At 46.0% G+C, this 24,473-nt stretch overlaps 1 protein-coding gene across 13 annotated transcripts in view; it reads right to left on the minus strand.

Moving 5' to 3' along the window:
• Positions 1 to 24,473, minus strand: part of TRPM1 (transient receptor potential cation channel subfamily M member 1) — a 136,243-nt gene that overhangs the window by 77,281 nt on the left and 34,489 nt on the right. For 3 of the 13 annotated variants that reach the window (XM_053888801.1, XM_053888792.1, XM_053888790.1), the window contains exons 1-2: positions 18,373 to 18,582; positions 14,662 to 14,798 (exon numbers count right to left, since the gene is read on the minus strand). The exons of 2 other annotated variants lie outside the window; for them this stretch is intronic. In XM_053888801.1, the coding sequence (XP_053744776.1) occupies positions 14,662 to 14,798; positions 18,373 to 18,517 (282 nt within the window). In that variant the 5' untranslated portion in view covers positions 18,518 to 18,582. Of the gene's footprint in view, positions 1 to 14,661; positions 14,799 to 18,149; positions 18,232 to 18,372; positions 18,583 to 24,473 lie in introns of those variants that run through there. 8 more of the 13 variants (XM_053888795.1, XM_053888793.1, XM_053888791.1 and 5 more) reach the window with 6 other exon arrangements.

Below are 24,473 nucleotides of genomic sequence, written 5' to 3' on the forward strand. Positions count from 1 at the left end.
AGAGAGGGAGACAGAATCTGAGCAGGCTCCAGGCTCTGAGCTGTCAGCATGGAGCCCAACATGGGGCTTGAACTCACAAAATCAAGAGATCATGACCTGAGCTGAAGCCAGATGCTTAACCGACTGAGCCACCCAGATGCCCCTCAAATGGTTATTTAAGTGCTTTAGGGCCAGATAAGAGGAACACTAGCACTGAGGATTAAAATCCCACGTGCAGGAGTGCTCACTTACTGGAAAGTCTGTGTGTGAGGCCCAGTGAGGAGACACAGAGGTGGTGCCACCATCATGCTCCCCAAGCCCCTTGAGCTGCCCAAGTCCATGTGTGGGTCACATGCAGCCCCTCCCCGCCCCCATTTCATCTCTGAAATGGGAACTGCTTTGCATACTTTCAGCCTCAGCTGGGATAACACCTGTACAGTATCTGGGAGGTACTAGATATAAATGGAAATCCTGGTCATTAGTTTTATCACAGGATAGTAAGTTGCATGATGGAAATAGAGGCGGTATGCAGTCAAGCCTTCACCTGGTGGTTCAAAAACCACCAGGTGCCAGGAGTTCAGAGTGGGTAAGTAGGAGGAGGAAACTTCATAGTATGGGCAAGATTTGGACAGGTGGGCTGAAGACATTTGGGGACAGGGAATGGTGGGGTGGGTGGAACAGCATGTGTACAGCAGAGGGAGTGAGGATGCATGTGGAGAATAGGGGGGAGGGACGGGAACAGGGTGACTGAGGGCAAGAGGTTGTGCTGAGCAGTAGGTGGGTGAGGAAATGGAGGGAAGGGGGTGGGTTTCCCACCTCAGTGAGATGGGGATGGGCCATGGAGGGGCAGGAGGAGGCCCCCCCAGGAGATGAGTGTTTAGTGGGCGTTTCTCGTAGTAGTGAAGTGAAGGCAGAACCTAGGCTGCCACGTCTTCATGTTCCAGGTGTTTTGTGAGTGCCGTCATGTGGCCAGTGTGGGGCTGGCTGGGTTCAGGGCTCTGAGCTGGGGGTGGAGGTGAGCCAGGTAGTCATGGCCCTACCCTCAGGGGGCTTCCATTGTGGCCAAGTAGCAAAGAATAGCAAACAAGGCAGCAGATAAACCAGAGCATTGCTGATTGTGGTAAGAACATGAAGGGAATAAAGAAGAGGGTGTGGTAGAGTATGGTGGTGTGCACGTGGGGTGGGGTAGGAGGCTTGTTAGATTGGGAAGTCTTGGCTGAACAGGCTATACATTTAAACTGTGAAGTGAAAGACCAGAAGGGAATTCTAGGGTGCTGGAACAGCATGTGCAAAGGCCCTGTGGCAGACAGAGCTGCAGGTGCTTGCTGAGGAGCATGGATTGGGTATGTGGCAGACTTTGGAACTGAAGATGCAGGTGGGACGTGTTCTGCACAGACTTTAGGTCACAGTAAGTGGTGGGCAGAGGGGCAGCATGAACTTATGGGGCTGGGTTATAGGGGAGCAAACGGGAGCCAGGATACCAGTAGGAAGACTGGAGTGTGGCCCACACCATGGGGATGACCCTCTAGGAGATGTGCAAGAGGAAGGAGGAGTCTGCAGGGGGACAGCTTTGAGAAGACTGAGGCTGGGGTGGGGTGATGGGGTGGGGGCTGGGAAGGGTGAGAGGGCTGAGGGGTGGGGGAGTGGGGCCTGTGGGAGGAGAGGGAGGCAGGAGACAGGGCCAGGACCGCAGGGAGTGGTGTTTGGCCTGGGCCAGCTGTGACTGATCCTGGGAAGTGGCTTCCAAACATAAGAGCTGGTTTACTGTTAGGCGAGTCTCTGTTTACTCAATGGCCCTGTTTCTTGGGCCAAAATTAACAGCAAACCCTACAGTGAAATGACTGATTTGTGGACCCATTTAGCCAAAGGAAACTGCCTATCTCCTGTATGTATTTAGAGCCAACGCCTCAAAACGCTCATCCCAGGGCTGCATGTGACCCACACGTGGACTTGATTTGACCCTTGTATAAAGAGAAGAATTCTCTGCTATTATTAACCCAGAGGGGGATTACATGTGAAAATCTGGATTTCTGGCTTCTCTGGAATGCCGTTGTGTGTGGGAACGCTGGTGGACGTTCCCGCACAGTGGTAGGTGGCTGTGGGTCCCCACACAGGGCCCCGACCTGCCCTTGCCTGGCTGCCAGGAGCACCTGTGGGCCTCACCTGGGGCAGCACCTGCATGCCTGGAAACTCTCCATCCCAGAGAACCAGACAACTTCCCCGCCAAAGCACTGGCACAGGATACCCATCTTCAGGCACACAAAGATTAAAACTCCACAATTGTTCCTACTCTACCTGCCACCCACTCACCCCAGCAAGAAGGAGGCCTTGGGCTCCAACCCACAGGCCATTTCTGTGTGGTTTGGCTGATGCTTCTGCTTTGGCCAGACAAGGAGAGACTCTTGAGCCAGACAGGCCTCGCCTCATGGCCCCTTACAACAAAGAGAACCAGTAGGAGCCCCAGGTAAGGGCCCATGCTGAGGCTGCCCCTCAGGTGCTGGGCCTCAGTTTTCACATCTGTAGAGTAGGGATGATAACATGAGACTCGAGTGATAGTGCTTGGGAGAACCTCAAGATCTGATTTCCTGTGCTTTATCATCACCATCCCCTGGAGGTGACAGGGCTGGCCTGGAGGAAACGCTGGGGGGGTCATCAGAGCCCCTGCCTCTCCTTGGCCAGTGTTCCCTCTTCCCCAGACCTCCAACCCTCTTCTATCCAGGGGCCCTTCCTGGGACAATGTAACATGATCCTCCAGACTGGAGCCCGGGAGCAGAGCTGGGTCTTTAGGCCACCTTTTCCTTTTTCTTTTCCTTTCTTTCTTTCTTTTTTTTTTTTTTTAAGTTTTTTTAAAATTATTTTTGAGAGAGAGAGAGAGAGAGAGAAAGCACAAGCAGGGGTGGCACAGAGAGAGAGAGAGAGAGAGAGAGAGAGAGAGGGAGAGAGAGAGGGAGGGAGTCCCACACAGAATCTGAGGCAGGCTCCAGGGTCTGAGCTGTCAGCACAGAGCCTGATGTTGGGCTTGAACTCACGAACCTCAAGATCATGACCTGAGCCGAAGTCGGATGTTCAACCGACTGAGCCACCCAGGCACCCCCCCTTTTTACTTTCTTTTTACTATAATTCACATCCCCTAAAATTCATCTTTTAAAATGTGCAGTGCGTGGCTCAGTCGGTTAAGCATCTGACTTCGGGTTAGGTCATGATCTCACGGTTCATGAGTTCGAGCCCCACATTGGGCTTTCTGCTGTCAGCACAGAGCCTGCTTCAGACCCCCCTCTCTCTCTGCCCCTTCCCCACTTGCGCACTCTCTCCATCTCTCTCTCAAGATGAATAAATAAACTTCAATAAACAAATAAATTTTAAAAATGTGCAGGGTTTTTTTGTTTTGTTTTTGTTTTTTTGTTTTTTTTTATATCCCCAAGATTGTGAAACTGCACTAACACCAGAGCATCTGCCATCCCTAAAGAAAAGTCCTTTACTTATTAGCAGTCATTCCCCAGCCCCCACAGCCCCTCAGTTCTGACAACCACGAATCTGCGTTTTGTCTCTATGGATTTGCCTCTTCTGGGCATTTTATATAAATGGAATCATACAATACGGAGCCTTTTACGGCTGGTTTCTTTCATTTAGCAGAATGTTTGCAAGGTTCATCATGTTGTAGCAGGTGTCTGGGCTTCATTCCTTTTTATACCTCAGTAATATTCCATTGCAGGAATTCATCAATTTATGGACATCTGGGTGGTTGTCACTCCCTGGCTATCGGAAAGAGCACTGCTCTAAAGACATTTCTCTTTTTAGAGGGAATACTAAATAAAGCCAGGAAAAAAAGAAGCAAATGTATTAACTTGTCAGCTTGTGTTTGTGGTAGGGGAATCAGAATTTTTTCCTCTAATTGCTTCATCATTTATATCATGTTTTTAATTTTCTAAGGAAAAATATAACTGATTTTAAAAAGAAAATAAGAAAAGTGGCACCTGGGTGGCAAGGTTGGTTCAGTGTCTGACTTTGGCTCAAGTCATGATCTCATGATATGTGGGTTCAAGCCCCACATGAAGGCTCTGTGCTCACAGCTCACAGCTGAGACCCTGCTTCAGATTCTGTGTCTCCCTCTCTCTCTGCCCCTTCCCTGCTCTCTCTCTCTCTCTCTCAAAAATGAGTAAACATTAAAAAAATTAAAAACAAAAAGAAAAAAAGAAAATGAGACTGTGCCCATGGTACCTGGCCGGTGTTCAGAGTCTCTGAGCCCAGGGTCTCCCAACTGTAGTGGGCTCCAAGGGGCCAGCCTCATGGTAACACCTTTGATGTTTCAGCGGCATCACTAATTTTGTAATCTTCCAATAACGCAGCAGATTCCCATTCCATCATCTTTGATTTATGCATATTTTAAGCTGTGATTGCGAATAATGGAGCCCTAGGACACATCTTGAATGGTAACTAGTAGTTTAATTCAGAATTTAAAAAGGTTATCTGTTTTTCTACACTTGTAGAAAAAGTTGCAATGGACTGAATGTTGGTGTTCCCCCAAAATTCACATGCTGAAATACTAACTGCAGTGTGAGGGTATTAGGAGGTGAGGCCTCTGGGAGGTGATTAGGTTAGGAGGTTGGAGCCCTAATGACTTGGATTAGTGCTCTTACAGAATAGACCCCAGAGTGTTCCCTTGCTCCTTCCACCATGTGAGACAGCTATCTGTGAACCAGGAAGGGGTCGCCTGACATCAAATCTGCAGGTGCCTTGATCTTGGACTTGCCAGCGTTCCTGTGAGAAATTAAGTTTATGAGCCTCCCAGTCTATGACATTCTATTATAGTAACCTGAATGGACAAAGACAAAAGCCTTGCCAGAATTTGGTGTATGGATTTCATCAAAATTGGGTTTTCCTGTTAAAATGTGAGCAGACACCCATTTGCTTTTGGAATGATCATTTTTGATGCAGTCAAACCACGTAAGACAAGGCCTTAATTCAAAGTGGTGCTGTCCAGATGCCGGATACACTTCTTACAGGTGCTACCTGCCAGGCTGACCTCACCTTAAGTGAGGGGGTTGCTGACATTGGATGGAATGCAGGGTGGTTATTAGCCCTGAGCAAGTGCAAATAGTCAATTAGGAGGAAAAACCAAAGCAAAACAGAAGAAAAGAGGAGCACATCAGAGCAATCCAGATACTTAATTATGCAGCTAGGCCAGCCACACAGGCAGCATCTGGGCTTAGGGTACTGAGACTGATATGGGCTCCTCATTTTTACCATTGACAGGAAAGACCTTCAGGTCATACAGATGCAGCAAAAGACCCCAGGCGCAGAAGGATATTTCAATATCCTGGAATGAAGGCCTGTGGGACCCACTCCCACATCCACTTATCTTGGACCATTTGAAGGAGGAGAGGAAATAAAAATGGGCCCTTTGTTGGGATATCGAATTCTCCCTCCCTCCAGACAGCTGTGCTGGTCACCAATGAGGATCAATGCACAAGGTACATGGGCAGTTTGTATTCCAGCTGAGGGCTCTCCACTGAGCCTAGAAAAAAAGGGGTGATCAGGACCTCAGGTAAGATGATGGGTTGGCAAGGGGAAATGAAGGGAGAGAAGGGAAAGTGGCCAAGGTCAGCTTCTAGCCCCAGCCCCAGGCAGAACCATTTGAGGGGAGAGCTCCTGAAAGTCACATGTCCATATGGATGTCAGCTCTCTCTGCTCCCCATTTTCAGGATCACATACAGGTAAGCCAGATGGGCACTTCTAAACACAAGCTGTGCTTCACAGATGTGAGTGGCCTCACAGATGTGAGAGGATGGGACTCAGCGGTGGGCCGTACTTTTTTTTGGATCATACTTTTGAAGGAGGTTGCTTTACTCTGTGGTTGGGGGAAGCCACAGTTTCTGGGTGCCAGGGCCTGCACCACTCTCCTTGCCTCTTTTTTTTTCAGGTGCCGGAGACCTATGCCTGGTAGGTGTTCAGGTGAGGGTTGCTACCTGTCCTAGAATGGGCCACTGGGTCCTGAGTGGAGCCAGGTCTCCTCCCTATCTTTTCCCCTCTATCCCTGCTCCTTGATAGAACCTAGCCCAGAAACTTGCTTCTAGAAAGGGGTCCACAGGGTCTGTGCCTGTGTTCTTCAAAGATGGTGCAGGGGAAGTGGTTAAAAATGTAAGTATCTGGCAATTCTGGAACAGGAGGAAATATTTGCAAATCATATATCTGATAGAGAATCAACATCCAGAATATGTAAAAAACAAACAAACAAACAAACAAACACAAAAACCTACAACTTAACAATAACAACAACAGTAAATATCCCGATTAAAGATGGGCAGAGGACTGGACTAGCCATTTTCCAAAAAAGACATACAGATGGCCAACAAACACATGAAAAGATGCTCAGTGTCACTAATCATTAGGGAAGGTAAGTCAAAACCAGAGAGATATCACTTCACACCATTAGGATGGCCACGATTGAAAACACACACACGTAACAGAAAATAAAAAGTGTTCGTGAGGACGTGGAGATATTGGAACAGTTGTGCACTATGGGTGGAATTTTAAAATGGAGCAGGGGCACCTGGGTGGCCCAGTCGGTTAAGCGTCTGATTCTTAATTTCAGCTCAGGTCATGATCTCATGGTTCATGAGTTCAAGCCCCACATCGGGCTCTGCACTGACAACATGGAGCCTGCTTGGAATTCTCGCTCTCCTCCTCTCTCTCTGCCCTTCCCCCCCACTCTCTCTCTCTCAAAATAAATAAATTAATAACCCTTTTAAAATGAAGCAGATGTTGGAGCGCCTGTGTGGCTCAGTTGGTTAAGCATCCGACTTGGGCTCAGGTCATGATCTCACAGTTGGTGGTTCGAGCCCCACGTCAGGCTCTGCGCTGACAGCTCAGAGCCTGGACCCTGTTACAGGCTCTGTGTCTCCCTCTCTCTCTGTACCTCCCCCAGTCTCTCTCTCTCTCTCTCTCTCTCAAAAATAAACATTAAAAAGATTTTTTAAATTAAGAATAAAAAAATAAAATGAAGCAGATGCTATGGAAAACAGTTATGGTACCTCCTAAAAAATGAAACTTAGAATTACCATATGATCCAGTAATTCCACTGTGGAGCATATGCCCCAAAGAATTGAAAACAGAGTCTCAGGGAGATATTTATACACCTGTGTTCATAGCAGCATTATTCAAAATAAAATGTGGTTTACCTATATGAAGGAATATTATCAGTATTCAAAAGGAAGGAAATCCTGACACCTGCTACAATGTGGATGAACCTTGAGGACAGTACATGAAGTGAAATATGCCAGTCACAAAGGACAAATACTTGTATGAGGTGCCTAAAATAAATTTGTAGAGACAGGCACTAAGAGTGGTGGGTGCCGAGGGCTGAGGAGGGGAAATGAGGACTTAGTGTTCAATGGGTAGCGTTTCAGTTTGGGAGGATGAAAACGTTCTGGAGTAGATGGTGATGATGGCTGGACAGCAGTGTCAATGGACTCAATGCCAGTGAACCGTACTCTTAAAAATGATTCAGATGGCAAATTTTACATCATGCGTATCTTACCACAACTAAATATAAATTAAAAAAAAAAAAGATATCTAGGTTTCACTCCAGGCCCTGGAATCAGAATCAGGGTGTGAGAACCTGTATTTTAACAAGCTTTTGAGATCCATTGCCCATGCGGCCCTCAGCTTCCCACTGCTCTATTTGGGTCCTCCCAAGCCAGTCCTCTCAAGGAACTGCAAGTTCATGCTGTAAGGGAGATTAGTCACAGGAGATGTCTCTGATGTCAGTGCTGGCACCTGGACATCCAGGGAAGGAATCAGTGCTCAGAAGGCATAGCACTATTTGGGCTGCTGTGCCTTTCTTGGGTGATGGGCAGGGTGTCAAAAATTCAGTACCTAAGATAAATAGCACCTCATACAAAATTTTATTTTTTGATTAGTTTTTTTAAAGTTTATTTGTTTTGAGAGAGAGAGAGAAAGAAAAAAAGAAAGAGAGGGAGAATCCCAAGCAGGCTCCACACTATCAGTGCAGAGCCTGATGCAGGGCTCAAACCCTTGAACCATGAGATCATGACCTGAGCCGAAGTCAAGAGCCGGATGCTCAACCACCTGAGCCACCCAGGTGCCCCATTTTATACAAAATTTAAAAAAGGTAAAATCAATGCCAAGAATCCCTTGTGATCAAGATATCAACATTTTAAAGACAGGTTGTTGCTCGCTTTATGATCTTGCCTCGTTGTGCGAGGGTTGTTTCCGATCAGCTCACAGCTCTTGGGTTATGCAGCCAGCATGTCCCCACTGGGCAGTGTACGAGGGTTTACTGTGTGACAGGCCAGCACATTGGGCAGCGTGAGGCTTTTTATACAGTCATGTTTTTTGACTGTAGAGTTCTTACTTTTCCCACACAGTTTAAACATGAGGGGATATTTTGGTAAGTGTATATAGGACACTCATTGTTCTTTCTCCCACAGACTCCAATATGGCTCAGCATGGTGCCCACAACAGGTCACTGGTAACCATGGCAGGTTGGCCCTCGCTGGCCCACACAGCGGCTGGAGGACAGTGGGGAGGCCCGTGAGGAGTGTGACAGAGGACTTCAACTACCTCCATTTTGACCTTAGTTGGTACTTTCTAACTGATTAAGTTCTTTCCAGCTTGTCTCTTAAGAGACAACTCAGGCAAAAGACCTGCTGGGCAAATCATCCCGTGATGGGAAGAGCAGTAAGTTCTGTCCTGATGCCAGCGAGCGCCCGTGTGTTTGACCCCAAGACAATGATGAATTGACCTTCACTGCCCACTTACACATTCCCACTGGCTTTTGTCCCACATTCTCCCTATTCTCCTTATATGTCCACGTTCACTAATACCTGGAAGTATTTTCTGCACTTAGGAGACAGTCTTGGAGACTCTAGTCCGCTGTCTTCCTGGGGTTGGCCTCGCTGAAATAAATTCCTTTCTTGTTTCACCCACCACCTGCCTCTCTGCCTTTGGATTTTGCCAACAGGAAATGGCCAAAACTGGTCTATTTGGACCAGGTGCTCTTGCGCCCCAGTGCCCTGGTTACAAGTGGACCTGGCATCAAAATGAGAAAACACATTCTAGGGGGCCCGGTGGATATGGGTGGGAGCAGGCCTGGGAGTCACCCTGTAACATGGTCACCCTGTAACATGAAGAGGTGCAGAGGCCACTGGCCTGGGCGATGATCCACCACAAGGACAGAGAAGCTTCAGCTATAGGGCCCCACACCCACCTCTCTAAGACCTGAATCTTGATTTGGAGCTCACATTTTCCTATTCCTTTCCTTTTAGAGATGGCCTCAAAAGCTTCATGCCTGGGGCACAGGGTGGGGATGGGCTGGTGGCATGGGGGGATGATGTGGGTTTTTTTCCTTTGCTTAGAATTTAAAACAAACAAACAACAAACCCCACAAGCATCCCTCAACTAATATATGCTCAATGGAACAATGACAAAGATTGAGAAGTGTCTAAATTGAGGGGCACCTGGGTGGTTCAGTTGGTTAAGCATCCGACTTTGGCTCAGGTCATGATCTCATGGTTCTTGAGTTTGAGCCCTGTGTTGGGCTCTGTGCTGACAGCTCCGAGCCTGGAGCCTGTTTCAGATTCTGTGTCTCCCTCTCTCTGCACCTCCCCTCTTCTCTCTCTCTCTCAAAAATAAATAAACATTTAAAAAAAGGAGTGTCTAAATTGAAAAGTGATTCTCCCTCCTTCTCCCTCCAACCCCTAGCCTCCAGCAGTGACCCCCACTAATGGTTGCTGTGTGCCCTTCAGACATTCTCTCTTGTTTATTCCAACACACATACTCTTGTAAAGAACTTTTTAAAAATGACAGTTCAGTGATATTTGTGGGCATCTTCTTGAGCCCTTGTGAACTAGGGAAATTGAAGGGATCCTGGGAAGGCCTGCTCTTCTATTCATGTTAGGACCTGCACCCCCACCCTACACATGACTTAATGTAAGTCCTCCTCGTAAAGTCAAGGAGTTAATGATTTCTTTGGAGACTTCCAGCATGATGGATAACATCTAAGGAGTGACCGGTGAGGTTGTCCTGTACATTTTCCAAGACCACTGACTCCAGACACCATGACACCAAGACTCCTGGCTCCTGAGCACTTGTCCTTGCTTTGACCAGTTCCTGGATGCCTGAGAGAACACATACACCAGATCACCATCCTTAATAAATACCCCAGACCCCAAGCAAAGACAAGGCTTACTCTCCTTTCCTTCCTGAGTCTTCCAGACACTCTGTCTGTATTTGCTCTATGTTTTCAGTAAACTCTGCTCTCACTTCCTCTAGGCTTGCACTTGATTTCTCTCCTGTGGGAAGCCAAGGGCCCTCTTGGCTGGTCCTTGGACCTGGCCAGCCTGCATCAGTTGTACAGAGAGCTTCCTCACACTTTACCCAGGTGCATGAGATTCCACCCTGTGGCACCACTAGGAGGCAACGCCTCCCTGGCATATTCCTCGTGGAGTCACACCCTGGAAAGAATCTTCCCAGTGGGCTTTACTATTAAAGTCTTTTCTTTGGGTTAAGGCTTTGAAGGTGGTCCCTAAAGTAAAAATACAATAAAAGGTGTGGTGGTGAGAAAAGGACTCTGGATTCTGTCATACTTGAGTCAGCTCCCAGATTCACTGTCCCTTTTCCTTTTTTTTAAGTTTATTTATTTATTTTGAGAGAGAGAGACAGAGAGAGAGAGAGAGAGAGAGAGAGCGCGCAGGAGGAGCAGAGAGAGAGGGAAAGAGAGAGACCTCCAAGCAGGTTCTGCACTGTCAGCACAGAGCCCGATGCAGAGCTTTAAACCTGTGAACCATGAGATCATGACCTGAACCAAAATCAAGAGTGGTACGCTTAACCAACTGAGCCACCCAGGCACCCCTGGACTCACTGTTTCCTATCTTTATGACCGTGGCCAATTTATTTAACTTTCCTGAGCCTCGATTATCTTGCCTGTTAAGTGGGATTGTTGTAAAGATTAAACACAGTTTAGTGTGAAAAACCTCAAGCCCATTTTCTGGCAGAGATTGGTATTCAGTAAATAGTTTTTGAGTGTCTTAAGCATAAACTGAATGAAGTATAACAAGGGTAAGATTTTAGCTTCCGTTTAAATGCCCAGGGTCTTTCAGGTAGGGTCGGTGGGCGTTGGAATACATTGTTCTTAATTCCCCTGTCAATGGCAGAGGAAGCAGGAAGCCTGTGGGAAAGCAGGACTAAGAGTCAAGCCCAGGCCTGGCCAGCTGTCCCCAACATCAGGGACACTTTGATGAGACAGGGATCATTCCCTTCCAAACTCACGGCTCACTCACCAGCCCTTAAGAATGTCAGACACAAATCTTGGTTTGTGTTTTTCCAAGGTTTTCTTTTACCAGTGTTCTTCCTCCCTGGCCTCATAGCAGCTCTGTGCCGACAATATTATCTAAGTCATGCTAAGTCGGTTTCCTGCGGCTCCTGGGGACCAGTGTGCATGCATTAATCGGCAAACACCTCTCATATTTCGGTAGTGCCTGTGCAGCAGATTGGCTAGTTTGCAATAGTCAACTCCCAGAGACTGAGAGCCAGGATGGGACAGATTTTGTTAGCTAAAATGCAAAGGGAAGTTACTCAAATAAGAGGCCTAAGTGCTACTAGCAGAAGGGAGGTGGGGAAGGGGCATAAGCAGAGAAAACATGGGTTTTGTTTGGCAGAACCAACAGTTACAGCCAAGGAGACACCAAGAAAACACCAGCCAAGGTGTTTCACTCACCTGAGAGCCCCTTGCTAGATGGCTCTCCCCTGACAGCCCCTTATATGAGCCAGTTTGAGCCAGATTGGAGTTGAAGACTGCATAGAAGTGCCTCACCCTTCCTCCTCACCCCTGAGTTGTCCTGAAGTTACCTTTAGCTCATTATAATACTAAGATCTCCTCTTGTGGGTGGAGTTTTCCACCATTTTTTTCAAACATACAATGTACACACTAGCATGTTGACAGTCTAGGAATTGACAGTCTTGCAGAATTGAACCAAAGTACCTAAGTAATAGGATATGCATACGTTCCTTAACGTATATGCAAGCTCCCCTCCCCTCCCCCTGATACACTGAAAAAAAGGTTTCTATACTAATTCCACAGGGAGATGGTGCTTTGAGAGCCATCTCCCTGTCTTCTCACCTGCAACAAATAATAAAAAGTTCTTTGCTTTCAACGGTTCCTTGGGTTGTGTTCAATATGCTGCACCCCAACTGGCAAACCCCTTGAGTCCTGTTACAATTCGAGGAAGGGGCAAGGGGTCTGGCAATGATGGGCACTCCTGCAGGGGCCACTCTGGGAGGTGAGGACTGGGGTGGGAGCAGCTGTGTAGATTTGGGTGGGGGGCTGGGTGTGAAGGAGGGAGCATGGCTGAGCATCCCAAATGGGGTTCTCATTTGCTGTGTTCTTCTAGATCTATGTGACCATTGTGGTCTGTAGTGACTCGTGACTCATGGCCAGTGTCTGGGCTGCTCATGTATTTATAGATAAGTGTTCCTACACACAGCTCAGCATTGAAAACTTGGGAGGGTTACATCAGAGGAAATATGTCTTCAGAAGTTCACTGGGACCTCTGTAGCCCCAGACCACCTTGTGTGACATGAGAGAAAGCCAGCATTTGTGTATTTCACACTAGTAGCTTATGAAGCCCCCTCACCTGGTAGGCTCTGCTGGTTCCAGGTGTACTGAGTGCGCTCGGCCCTCGGGAGCTCCCAGGCAGATGCACTGGCATTGTAAAGTTGTGCATGGTGTGGAGGGACAGGGCTTCTCCCTGGGAAGGGACTTGCCAGGTGGGGAAAACAGGGAGGGAGCTCATCCTTGAAGCCTGAGGAGAATTCAGCTGGGCGCAGGAGCAAAGGGGAAAGGCGCTCTCAGAAGAGGGAACAGCAGAAAAAAGGCAGAGCCCCTGATCGTATTTCTCACTGTGGTCACGATGACTGCCACACTGAATTGAGATGCAGTGGCTGTTGGGGGGCAGAGGTCTACAGAGAGCACGTGCTCCCCTCACGGTGGTTTTAAATATGAGGAAACTGAGGCAGTGGAGGGGTTAGGGCTTTGGTAGGGACTCTGGGAGGTGAATGGGCACTAGGAGAAGAGACTGGGTCATGGTGAAGCCACCAGTCCTGGCTGGCCTCATGCCAGGCAGCTGGACTTGACTCCTGTGCACAGCCCTGTCCCTCATCACACATCTGTCTCCTCTGGCTGATTCCAAATGCTTTCTCCAAAATGGGCAGATGCTTCTGAGCTCCTCCTTTTAAGGAGGATAGAAGGCCTCTTAGCATCATCTGGAGAAGCAGAGCAGCCACATGCTTGAGTCTATCAATTCTATACTGGGGTTTACCCCCAAAATATGCTCATGCTCGTGTGTACAAGGAGACCCCACATGCATGTTCCCATTCATGAGATCCCCAACAAATAGCAACCCAGATGCCCAGTTGCAGTAGGACCTGTAAGTCCATCCCCACATATTCACATGAGGGAATATTACATGGCAACAGAAACAGACAAACCACATCATATGAATGGCTCTCCAAACATAACCCAGAGCAAAAGAAGCAAGTCGCCGAGGGGACACACAGTGTGAGTCTGTTTATATAAAGTTCAAAAGCAGAAAAAGCTAAACAATATATTGCTTAGGAATACAGATGAAGCCCAAAATAAAACAAAGCGAAACTCTGAAAGAATCCACAAAAAAACCCTGCTACAGCTAATAAGCAAAGTTAACAAAGTTTTGGGGTGCAAGATCATTAACCCAAAATCAGTTGTGTTTCCAAACACCAGCAGTGAAGAATCCAAAAAGGAAATTAAGAAAACAATCTCGTTGATGATAACATCCAAAAGAATAAAATATCTGGGAAAACGCTTAAACAAGGAGGTGAAAGACCAACACACTGAACACTATAAGACCTTTTGCTGAAGGAAGGAAAGAGGGTCTGAACAAATGCAAAGACACCCCATGTCCCTGGTTGGAACACTCAATCCCACACAGCTGGGGATGGATGGGGATGGATGGATGAATCTTCCCTTGCCCCCATCACCAGCTCCTCCCTGATTGGGAACCTGGGAATTGCCACAAGGGTCTCGGGGGCCCCCTCTGCAGCTCCCCCTCCTGACTGGCTTGCTCAGGAGGGCAAACTAGTTGGAAAACCAGTGTGTATAGGGCCTCCTTGACATTACCTGAGAGCTCAGTCTGGTCTTCCCTGGCTGGGAGGGCGCAGACCAGCACCCATGGGAGAGAGGATTGGAAGACCAAGGCTGACCTCCCAGTACCCACCTGGCTTCCATGGGGAGCACCCTCTCCTTTTCAGTGGTCCTTTGCCACTCTTTAGGTGGACTTCCTCTCCTAGGACTCCCAGGACCTGGGAGGGTGCGCCACACTATTGGCATGTGAACAAGGACTGTGTCCTTTAGGGGCTGTGATGTTGCTGAGGCCACAGGGGTGGGGAGGGACGCTGGGTGGGAGTGAAGTTGATGTAGCTTCACACCAGTGGGAGTGAAGTTGATGTAGCTCAACATGATGCCTGTGGCAGCCAGCTCAAGAGCCAGGCTGCTGGGGCTGGTCCTTGCTCCTCTGCTCATTTGCTGTGACAGCACTTAGTAGACAACACCATATTAATAAAAGACAGTGTAATAGTAATTGTACAAAAAATAGGAGTTCGGGTCTTCATTGAGAGTTTTCTGCTGACCTCAGGCAAGATGCATGAGGAGCTTTGTTTGCTCATCAGCCTTTCTGGTCCTGCCCTGCCAACTGAGGAACAGGGAGCTCTCACCCATGCACAGCCCCGCCCACCGGAGAGATAGGCTGGAACCGTCAACATTTGAGCTGTAAAAGTGGGCATTTAAGAAACAAGGAAGGGTTAGCACAACTCCTCGTTTTTACATCTAAGAGAACTAAGGTCCAAACCCCAAGGCTGCCTGGTGGCTAAGGATCTGCTTCTCTCTCACAGACTCCTGGCAGCATGTTTTTGGAGGGGATCTGGGCAGTACCTGTCACGGGGTCAAGCAAACATACGCTTTGACCCAGCACATCCACTTCTAGGGGTTTATTATCTGGAAACATTTTTACACATACGGAGGCACTATATGGATGTTTATTCCAATATATTTTGAACCAAGTGAAAAATTAGAAGCCTCCAATTTTTTTTTTCATCTCGATTAGGAAATTGTTAAACCATTGATGATAGATCCAACCATGGGCTGTGCAAGTATCAGATACTCTAAAGTAGAACTTTAAGTTCTAAAGTGTAAATGTCTTTATTATTAATTGTAAAAAAAAGTTGTACTAAGATCTTTCTGGTATGATCCAGTTGTACAAGAACAAACCTTGATATGCAAAGGTCTAGAGCTATGTTGCTCAACATAGTAGCCACTGGCTATATGCAGCTATTAAGCACCTGAAATTTGGCCCATCTTAACTGAGATATGCTGTGAGTTCAAGTATAAGACAGCAAACTACCATTTTTTATGTCTGATATTAGAGCTCAAAAAAAGTGGGGGAGTAGTATTTGGCCGAATTTTGAAGTACAAAACAAATGACATATCATTAATAAGATTTTTTTTAGTAATACCTACATGTTGAAATGATAATAGTTGGGATATGTTGAGTTAAATAAATTCTAAAATTAGTTTCACTTATTTTAACATGGCTTTCCTTTTTTAACACGGCTACTGTACAATTTAAAGTTATGTCTGTGGCACAGATGACTGGGAGGCACTAGTTTAGAACAATACACATCAAACCATCAAGTGTGCTCAGCAGTGGGGCTGGGGGTGTTAGGACCTTCATCTGGCTCTTCTGCACTGTTGTACAACTTTATATATTTGTATATTACCTCTCCAATGATTAACAGAAAAAAGATGCTGCTGCTGTGACTCCTGGCCAACATGCTTTCCACCTCATCATGCCTGACACATTTGCCCTCCCTAATACCCAATCTCTAGGGAGGGCCCATGGCCCAAGGAGAGAGGCCACCTGCTAATTCAGCATTAATTTTACCTTGGGTCATAGCAAGTGTGACCAACCCTTAAGGAATGAACACAGGACTTCCTGTCTCCCTGCCACGTTTACAGGGAGAGCAGACCAGATGGGGTGAGAGCCAGAAGCAGTGGGGGGAATGGGCAGGCACATAGCAACAAGAAGACCTGGCAGCTGGGAAGGGGAGAGCTGTGGGCTGTCATTAGCTTGTTTTCTTTAAGCTATCTCTAGCATTGGAAATGTATTCTTCCCCCTGACATAGATAGCAATTGAAGGCACAGTTTCTGGAAAATAGCAAGATAAATTGTGGTGTTTTCTGTGGGAGCCTGGGAAAATTGCTCCTGTTTGTGATGTGTGTCTGGGGCAATGAACCAACCATTTCCTGGACCCTGGTTGCTCCCAGTGGATTCTGTAATTCATTCACCGATTGCAGAGTCTAATAGAGCTAGAAAATGAGGGGCATAGCAGCCACCGACTGCCCGGGTCCCTTTGCATATCAGTGTGTCTCTGGCTACTACCTTTTTACTGGAGGTATTAAGATGTTGAACCTCATTAACTTCTAGGTTGTGGAAGAGGATCCGGGATTGGGTCCCATTATTCCCCTGGATGGCGGCCTCTATTTTCCCAGGTCCAGGTTTTGCGTGCATGATGTGCACAAACACGTGCACACACACACACACACACACACACACAAATTAGAGGACATCTTGAAAACATTTCCAATCAAAGCAAAAGGGAGATTTCTAAAAATATCAAATGCTCCAAGTAAGAAGATTTTAAGTTAATGGAAAGTGTGTTTTGTTTTCACTTAGTTCAGTACGAAGATGACTAGCCACTTAAAATGCCTGAATATCATTCTGTTTCTTGTACTTATCAACTTTGCAAAGCAAATAAGTGGGGTTGCAAAGAGCCAAACCAAACAAAATTCCAGACTTCTCCTAGAAAATAACCAATAAAACACAAACAATTACAGCAAACGCTTTCAACATTAGTTGACGTTTCCAATTACATTTTCTGGAGCCTGAAATACACTGCAGACAGTGGCCAATTTATGCTATAAATACCATCGCAAATGCCATGAATTAAAACTGCTGCTGGGTAGTGTGCAGAAAGATATTTGGTGAAGATTGCCAAAGACAATCCTTCGCGAAATTCAAACCTGTCTGAAGTCCGCTCCTAGAGAGGCTGGTGTCCTTTTTAATTCCTCCCTAAATATTTAATTCAGACAGAGCAAATTTGTCATATATTTTTCCTCCCTACCTCTCTGCCCTCCTTCATTTTCAGTTCCTATTCCTGGTCAACCCAGGAATGACTCTTGTAAACATTTCCATTCTTCCCCACCTCTGCCCCTGCCTGCTCCTCATTATTTCTGCTACTTTTTGCTAAACTTAAAAAAAAAAAAAAGGTATAATTTCTGGTAACAAAAGGAAAATGTATTTGTTATAGAAAATGATTAAAGTAAAAGAAGAAGAGGAAATATACAAATCTACCAAGGAATAAATAAACATCACCCATATGGCCTTCATCCTAGAATAACAACAGATAGACTTTCAGTATATTTCTAGGTTTTTTTTTTTTTTCTGGGAACAGATTAGACGTGTGTGTGTGCGCGTCTGTCATGAAAAGCATGTTCATTCTGCACATTATCATTATACATTCTTCTCTGTCCTTTTGCAAGTAGCCACATTATATTTCATCCTGTGGATAGACCATGGTTTACGTGCCCAATCCTCAGTTTTGGACATTTGGGTTGTTCATGTGTCTCACTGTAGTAAACAATGCTATGTAAATCCTGGCCTACCTTCAGGATTCTTTCCTCAGAATGGATCCCTAGACGTAGAATTGTACTTGGGTGCATACTACTCAACTGCCTTTCAGAATCCGGTTCTCACTTCCCACTGGCAGTGAGAGGGAATTCCCACCTCCCTTCACAGCCCTGTGTAGTAGAACCTATCTTTTCCCTGAGCTTCCCCCGACCCTGAGGTTTTAACTAATAGATGAAATATCAGCTGATGAAGGCTTATAGATATAACCCCTGCCCCCCACCCCGGGAGAACTTTAGCGATAGCAAGGGCTCACGGGAAGAGGCACGCTCTCCAGGAAGCACAGGGACAGAGGTAAGATGCTAAGAAGTAACAGTAAGTGGCAAGGAGGCTGAGCCCTGGAGCTGGGGCTTCTCTGCAGATCCCTGGCACCTACATTTAGAAGCCAGCTCTGAGGAAGCCTCATCACGCTGGAGCCTGGTGTTGGCCGGCTGACACAGGGCTCGTTCCCTCAGGGAATCATCCTGGAGGCCTTGTCAGCTGAGATCAGATACACCCTTATCCAGCCAGTCTCAGCAGCAGAGGAGCAACAGGCCCCAGGAAGCAAAGCCCTCAACCTGAGCTTCCCTGCACCCGCGCTTAGCCCCACCTGAGCTTACCTGCTACAGTGGCAGAGCGGGGAGGGCCCAGCCTGGCCTCCAGCTTCTTCCTCTGGCCAGACAGGAAGCTGGCTGAGGAGGGTCCACCCTTTAAGAGGAGAAGTCCACATGAGGAGCATGTGAGCGCCCGTGCCGGGCCCCTCATGATCCTGGTGAGGCAATGGCCCCATGACCTCGCTCCCAGGCCAGAAAAGGAAACCAGGGCCCCATGTTGCCAGGCTGCTCAGTGTGGGATCCCATGAAAACAGCCTTGGGATCTGAGAGAGGTGGGGGGAGCCAGAACTTTCCCTTTGAAGTGACCCTCCTCCCTCCGCCAGTCCTTCCCCTGCTAGAAATGTCAGCATGGTTTGCATAATTGAGACAATTGGACATAATCGTTCTTTCAGAAGCCCCTCATCAGGCGGGCAGTGCCCGGGCCCTGAGGAGCTGAGAGAAGGCAGCACATGGCACTAATCATCTGTAATCCTTTCTCAAATCATCTGAGGCTGAGCCAGAGGTCGAGGTGAATTCCAGTATGCATGCAGTGTGAGTCCCACATGACTCTCGTCCCCATCCGGGCGTTCCTAACCCCCACCGTCCCCATCCTACCAGCAGCCTGCATGACCTGTATCCACAGTCACCCTAAAACCACCATGGGGGGTGTACTGTAAGAATGGGCATGGTTATTCCAGCTTTCAGTGAGCTTTCTCAGCCTAGCAGGAGAAGAGATCAGCCAAACCCTGAAATTCTCCTCCATTCAACCCCCTAGGCAGGGGCTTGGGTCTCCCTACACACTTGTGGGTCTCCCAGGGTGCCTCTCTCATTTCCCAGAAGAGTGCACAGAAGTGCAGACAGGCTGGATGCAGTGGCAGTTAGGGCGGTTTCCATTTCGTAGATGAGGACACTGAGGCCTCCGAGTGAGCGTGTGAGGTGGAGCAGGAACGTAAGTTCGCCCCCCAGAGCCCTGGCTGGGGTGCAGCCTGAGCCTGGGGCCAGGTACCCACCCTTAAGCTGCAGGAGCCCACTCCCACACCTGGAGGACACCCAGGGGCTCAAGGAGCCTCTGACCTCCAGAGGTGATGCCAGATTGTGAAGGTGGATGAGGCCATTTTCTGTGGAGGGGGTCTGTCCTTTGCTTTCATCAGCTTCCCTCAGGTATGTGCCTACCAGAGGTGGACAACTGTGTCCCATGAGAGTGGGGGTGAAGCGTGACTTCGCCCATGTATTGCTGGTGCATGCAGCCTGGGGGCAGGGCAGTGCCCACCCAGCGGCAGGGTTGTTTTCCTTGTAAACTTGTGGTTGGCTCTAGATAGACTCAATGGGCTTTTAGCCGGAGTTCCTCCAGGGGCCAGAGGGGCTCTGCAATGGCGGTATTTCGGATGGCACAGATTAAGACAGAATTATGGAAGCAGGGTGTTCCTGGGGTGTCAAGAATCAAACTGGGAGGAGCTGGGAGGCCCCCCATGGCAGGTGAGGGTCTCGCCTTCCCTAGCGGCATACTCATGCCCCATCGTGGCTACAAGGTAGAGAAACTTGGTGTTCAGTGCCAGTGAGCACCCCCATCCCAGCCGGCCAGTTAGTGCCTCTCCAGACAATGGGCCAAATGGGCCCTTTCTGGGGTCAGATAACATGGAGAGAATGAGACTCGAGCCTTCCCAAAGTGAACATGCCTCCTCCCCGGAGCTGGCACAGTGAGGCAAGCAACCTGGAATTGCCATATGCAATGTGGTGGCCTGAGCCACGTGTGGCTGCCCATCGACAACCTGAAATTCACCCAGTTCAAAACGCAGTGTGCTCAGAGCACACAACACATAAGGTGGCCAAGACAAGACCGGTGATAATGATTTCATACTAATTGCATATTGAAATGAAAGTTTGGATGTTTTGGGTTGAATAAAATGTAGTATTAATTTTTTTCACCCACTTATATTTGATTTTTACGTGACTGCTAGAAACTTTATTCTTACTTATTTAAAATACTTTTGAATGTTTTTATTTACTTAGAGAAAGAGAAAGAGCAGGGGAGGGACAGAGAGAGAGGGAGGGAGAGTATCTCAAGTAGTCTCCATGTGTCAGTGCAGAGCCTGAAGGGGGCTTGAACTCACAAACCCTTAGATCATGAGCTGAAACCAAGAGTCAGATGCTTAACTGACTGAGCCACCCCGGCACCCCAAAGTGACTACTACAAACTTTAAAATGATATATGTGGCTCACATTATATTTTTGTTGGCTGGCGCTGAGCCAGAGCTGAGGGAGGGAGGGGATCCCAAGCAGAATTCTCCTTTCCAGAAAGTCTCGTCCTCTGTGCACGGCATCTGGAAGGATCCAGCACTAGGAAACCATGCACGAGAACTGTAGACACGCCATTAGCGTGTGAGGATTGTTACTCGTCCAGAGAGCAGTCTGAACCAATGGTAATCGTACTGATACTAGTGACGAGGAAGACACACAGGCCAGTTAACTGGTGCCAGGGCTTCTGTTTGTGTAGTGACCTACCCAATTGGTCACCCAGCCTCAGAGGTGGCACATTTCTTATCTCGGGTAAAGAATAAGGACACTGAAGCTCCTAGGGAACAAGCAGCTTGCCTGTGATCACAGTTGGGGAGAGGATCTGGGACAGTGACCTGTGTGGTGACCTGTGTGGACCCCTGAGAAGGCAGCAGCAATCAGGCAGGGGGAGCACGGTGTGGAGCCAGCACTTGCACTCTGTCTCTGGGGTCTTGGTTTGGGTTCCTCTCAAAGGAGACTCTGAGACAAGCCCATGATGTTTCTCGTGCTGCTCTGTGCCCTGCATTTCCTGACCAGTAGTAAGATCTCAAGAGCTGTTCAGATTCAGAAAGAGGTTTTGGACAAGACTCACTGGTGCCACGTGTCTTTCCATCAGGAGGCACCTGTTTGTCTGCTTGTCCATTTTTTGTCAGGTTAGGGGATCATGGTGATGATCACCTAGAGCCTTTATATCACTAGAACTTGCAAAATGGTGATCTTTAATTCTACCATTCTTTCTTCATTTATTCACTGGAATTCACTTAGAAAGAGAAACTTCCCCTGACCAAATTGGTTATTGTGGTTCACACAGGAAAGGCAAAAGGTTTTGGTTTTCAGAGTAATGAGTTAGTTCCCTGGCATCATCCCAAGGTGACTAATGTGTTTCTTTTCTGAGTGTCAGTATGAATTCATGGATGGAAAGATATTTGATGCATTTCAGTTCACAGCAGTAACTTTCCTTATTGTTGCTCAAATGGTCCCAATTTCACATTGGCTCTTGAATCCTTCTGGCACAACACCAGGAGTCTCTGAGAGTGTCGTTGCTATCTGGGATGAAAAGGTGTTTCAGGCTTACCTTGTGCATTTCTTACCCTAGACCTGGATGTGGCCATTTTTCCAAAGACTATTTCTAAATGCCATTTTAGTGGGAAATGGTACTTAGAAATCAGTATCCTCCTTCTGAATTGAATTGTTTGTAGTCCTTGCAGTGGCAGAATGGTGATATTTGTATGTGCACATTCATATAATATACATATTGTATACAATACATAGATTATATTTAATATGTAAGATATGCATCATGAGTTCATACTGATAGTTCTAATTCCAATTTAGAAACACAGCTAATTTACTTACTTTGCCCTAATACTAATTACTAATTTACTTATATGTGTCTCTGCGCTTATGCTGAATCTTATTCCTAATGACATTTGTTTTATCCTAGATATAGTTTCAGACCTATAATGCCAATATTAATGTTAATGACACAATTACTAAATGCAGTTTAAAACACTGTTTTGTTGTTCTTTTTGACTGTAGGTATATACTATTAGAGTTTTTAAATCTCTTAAAATGATTCTTCTCAGGGTGGTTATTCTGCAAACTTGATACATGGTTGGATTCACTTCTTTAATTTTCCTTTGGATTTTTACAAATTGGTTTGCAATTTAATTTTGCTTTATAATTATATGAAACATTTATATTATTGCAAAACAAAAACTGCAAACAAGATTTATCCAGAAGTATCTGGCTACTGTATCTATCTCTCCCCCTTATCTTTCCCTCCGGACAAGTAAACTGAAAAAAAATTTTTTTAATCTTTCCACTTTTAAATATTAGTGTATGATATTAATTCCATATATATATCCTTCCTTCTTTTTTTCACATAAATGGAAGAGTACTTTCTGTCTTCACTTTTTCTGGGAATTAGCCACTCCTCATTTCTTTTTGTAGCTGTATAGCCCAAATCTTTGGGTGAATACATGTAAGTTGATTCAATTGGATGGACATGTGGGTGTTTTTCAGTCTTTACAGGTCTCACAGCAACAAAAAGCCGTGCAACACATTCTTTTGCATTTTGCCAGTAATCTTGAGTCTAGATTCCTAGAAGAGAGATTGCTGTAATTAATGGTAAATGCAGACGTAATTTTGCAAATATTGCAAAATTCCCCTCCATGCAGGTTACCATTATGCGTTTCCACCACGATTTTAAGAGAGTTCTGGTTTTCCCATAGCCTCATCTATAGAATATGTTGTTAAACTTTGGATGTTTGCCCATCTTATTAAGAAATGGTGTCTCAATATAGTTTTGGTCTGTAGGTTTCTTTTCCTGGGATGCCTTTGTATGGGTTTTGGATCAGGGTAACACTGGCCTCATAAAATGATTTGGGAAATGTTCACCCTCTTCTGTTTTCTGTAAGAGTTGGTGAAGGATTGGAACTCATTCTTCTTTACAAGTTTCATAGAATTTACCATAGAAACCATCTGGGCCTAGGGCATTCTTTGTGAGAGTTTTTAAAATTAATAGTTCAATCTCTTTACTTTTTTTTATAGATTTATTCAGATTTTTCTATTTCTTCTTGAGTCAGTTTTAATAGTTTGCGTCTTTCCAGGAATTTGTCTGTTACAGCTGGGTTTTCTATTTGTTGGCATGGTCTTCCCTTATAATTGTTTTTATTTCTAGAGATCAGTAGTAACATCCTTGTTTCATTCTTGATTTTGGTAGCTTGAGTTCTCTCTTTCTCTTTCTCTCACTGTCAATCTAGCTAAGGATCTGTCAAGTTTGTTGATCTTTTTAGAGAACCAAACTTTGGTTGCATTGATTTCTTCTGTTGTTTTTCTATTCTCTTTTTTATTTCATTCTTTTCTGGTCTTATTTATTTCCTTCTGCTTGGTCCAAGTTTAGTTTGCTCTTCTTTTTTTAGTTTTCTGTAGTTGAAGGTTAGATTATTGATTTGAAGTCTTTCATTATTAATGTAGGTATCTAAAGCTATCAGTTTACCTCTGTGCACTGCTTTAGCTGAATTCTATAAGTTGTGGTATGTTGTGTTTTCATTTTTGTTCATCTTAAAGTAATTTCAAATATTTTGGTGTGACTTCTTTAACCCATTGTTTGTTTAAGCCTGTGTATAGTTGTGAATTTCTCAAATTTCTTTCTATTGTTGATTTCAAATTCAATTCCACTGTGATTGGAGGACATATTTAGTATGATTGAAATCCTTTTAAACTTATTTAGGCTTGTTTCATGGACTAGCATATAGTCTATCCTGGACAATGTTCCATGTAAACTTGACAGAAATATGTATTCTGCTATTGGGTAGAGTGTTCTATTCCATGTCTAGAAGTCAATGTAGTTTTAATTTGCATTTATGTTACTATGAGTGAAGTTGGGCATCTTTTCTTGGGCATCTAAGTGCTTTCTGAATTTCTACTTCTGTGAACTTTCCACATCTCCTACTCATTTTTTAATAGAGTCTTTTTCTTCATATTTAAAGCTTGTTCATGTAAATTAAAGATGGTGAACTTGTGACTGTAATAAAGTGGCAAATCTTTTCCCCCAGTTTGTCATTTGTTATTTGTCATTCAATTTTACTTACATGTCTTGGCCTCTTGCTTCCTTGCTAGTCACAGTTCATCAATTTACTTCACCACTGGCATCACCTTTTCTTTTCTTTTTATGAAGTTTATTTATTTATTTTGAGAGAGAAAGACATTGTGAGCAGAAGAGGGGCAGAGAGAGAGAGAGAGAGAGAGAGAGAGAATCCCAAGCTAGCTCCATGCTGTCAGCACAGAGCCCAACATGGGGCTTGAACTCACAAAACGTGAGATCATGACCTGAGCCAAAATCAAGAGTC

Source organism: Panthera pardus, unplaced genomic scaffold, assembly GCF_024362965.1.
Source record: "Panthera pardus isolate Hobbes unplaced genomic scaffold, ASM2436296v1 HiC_scaffold_24, whole genome shotgun sequence".
Taxonomy (NCBI): Eukaryota; Metazoa; Chordata; class Mammalia; order Carnivora; family Felidae; genus Panthera; species Panthera pardus.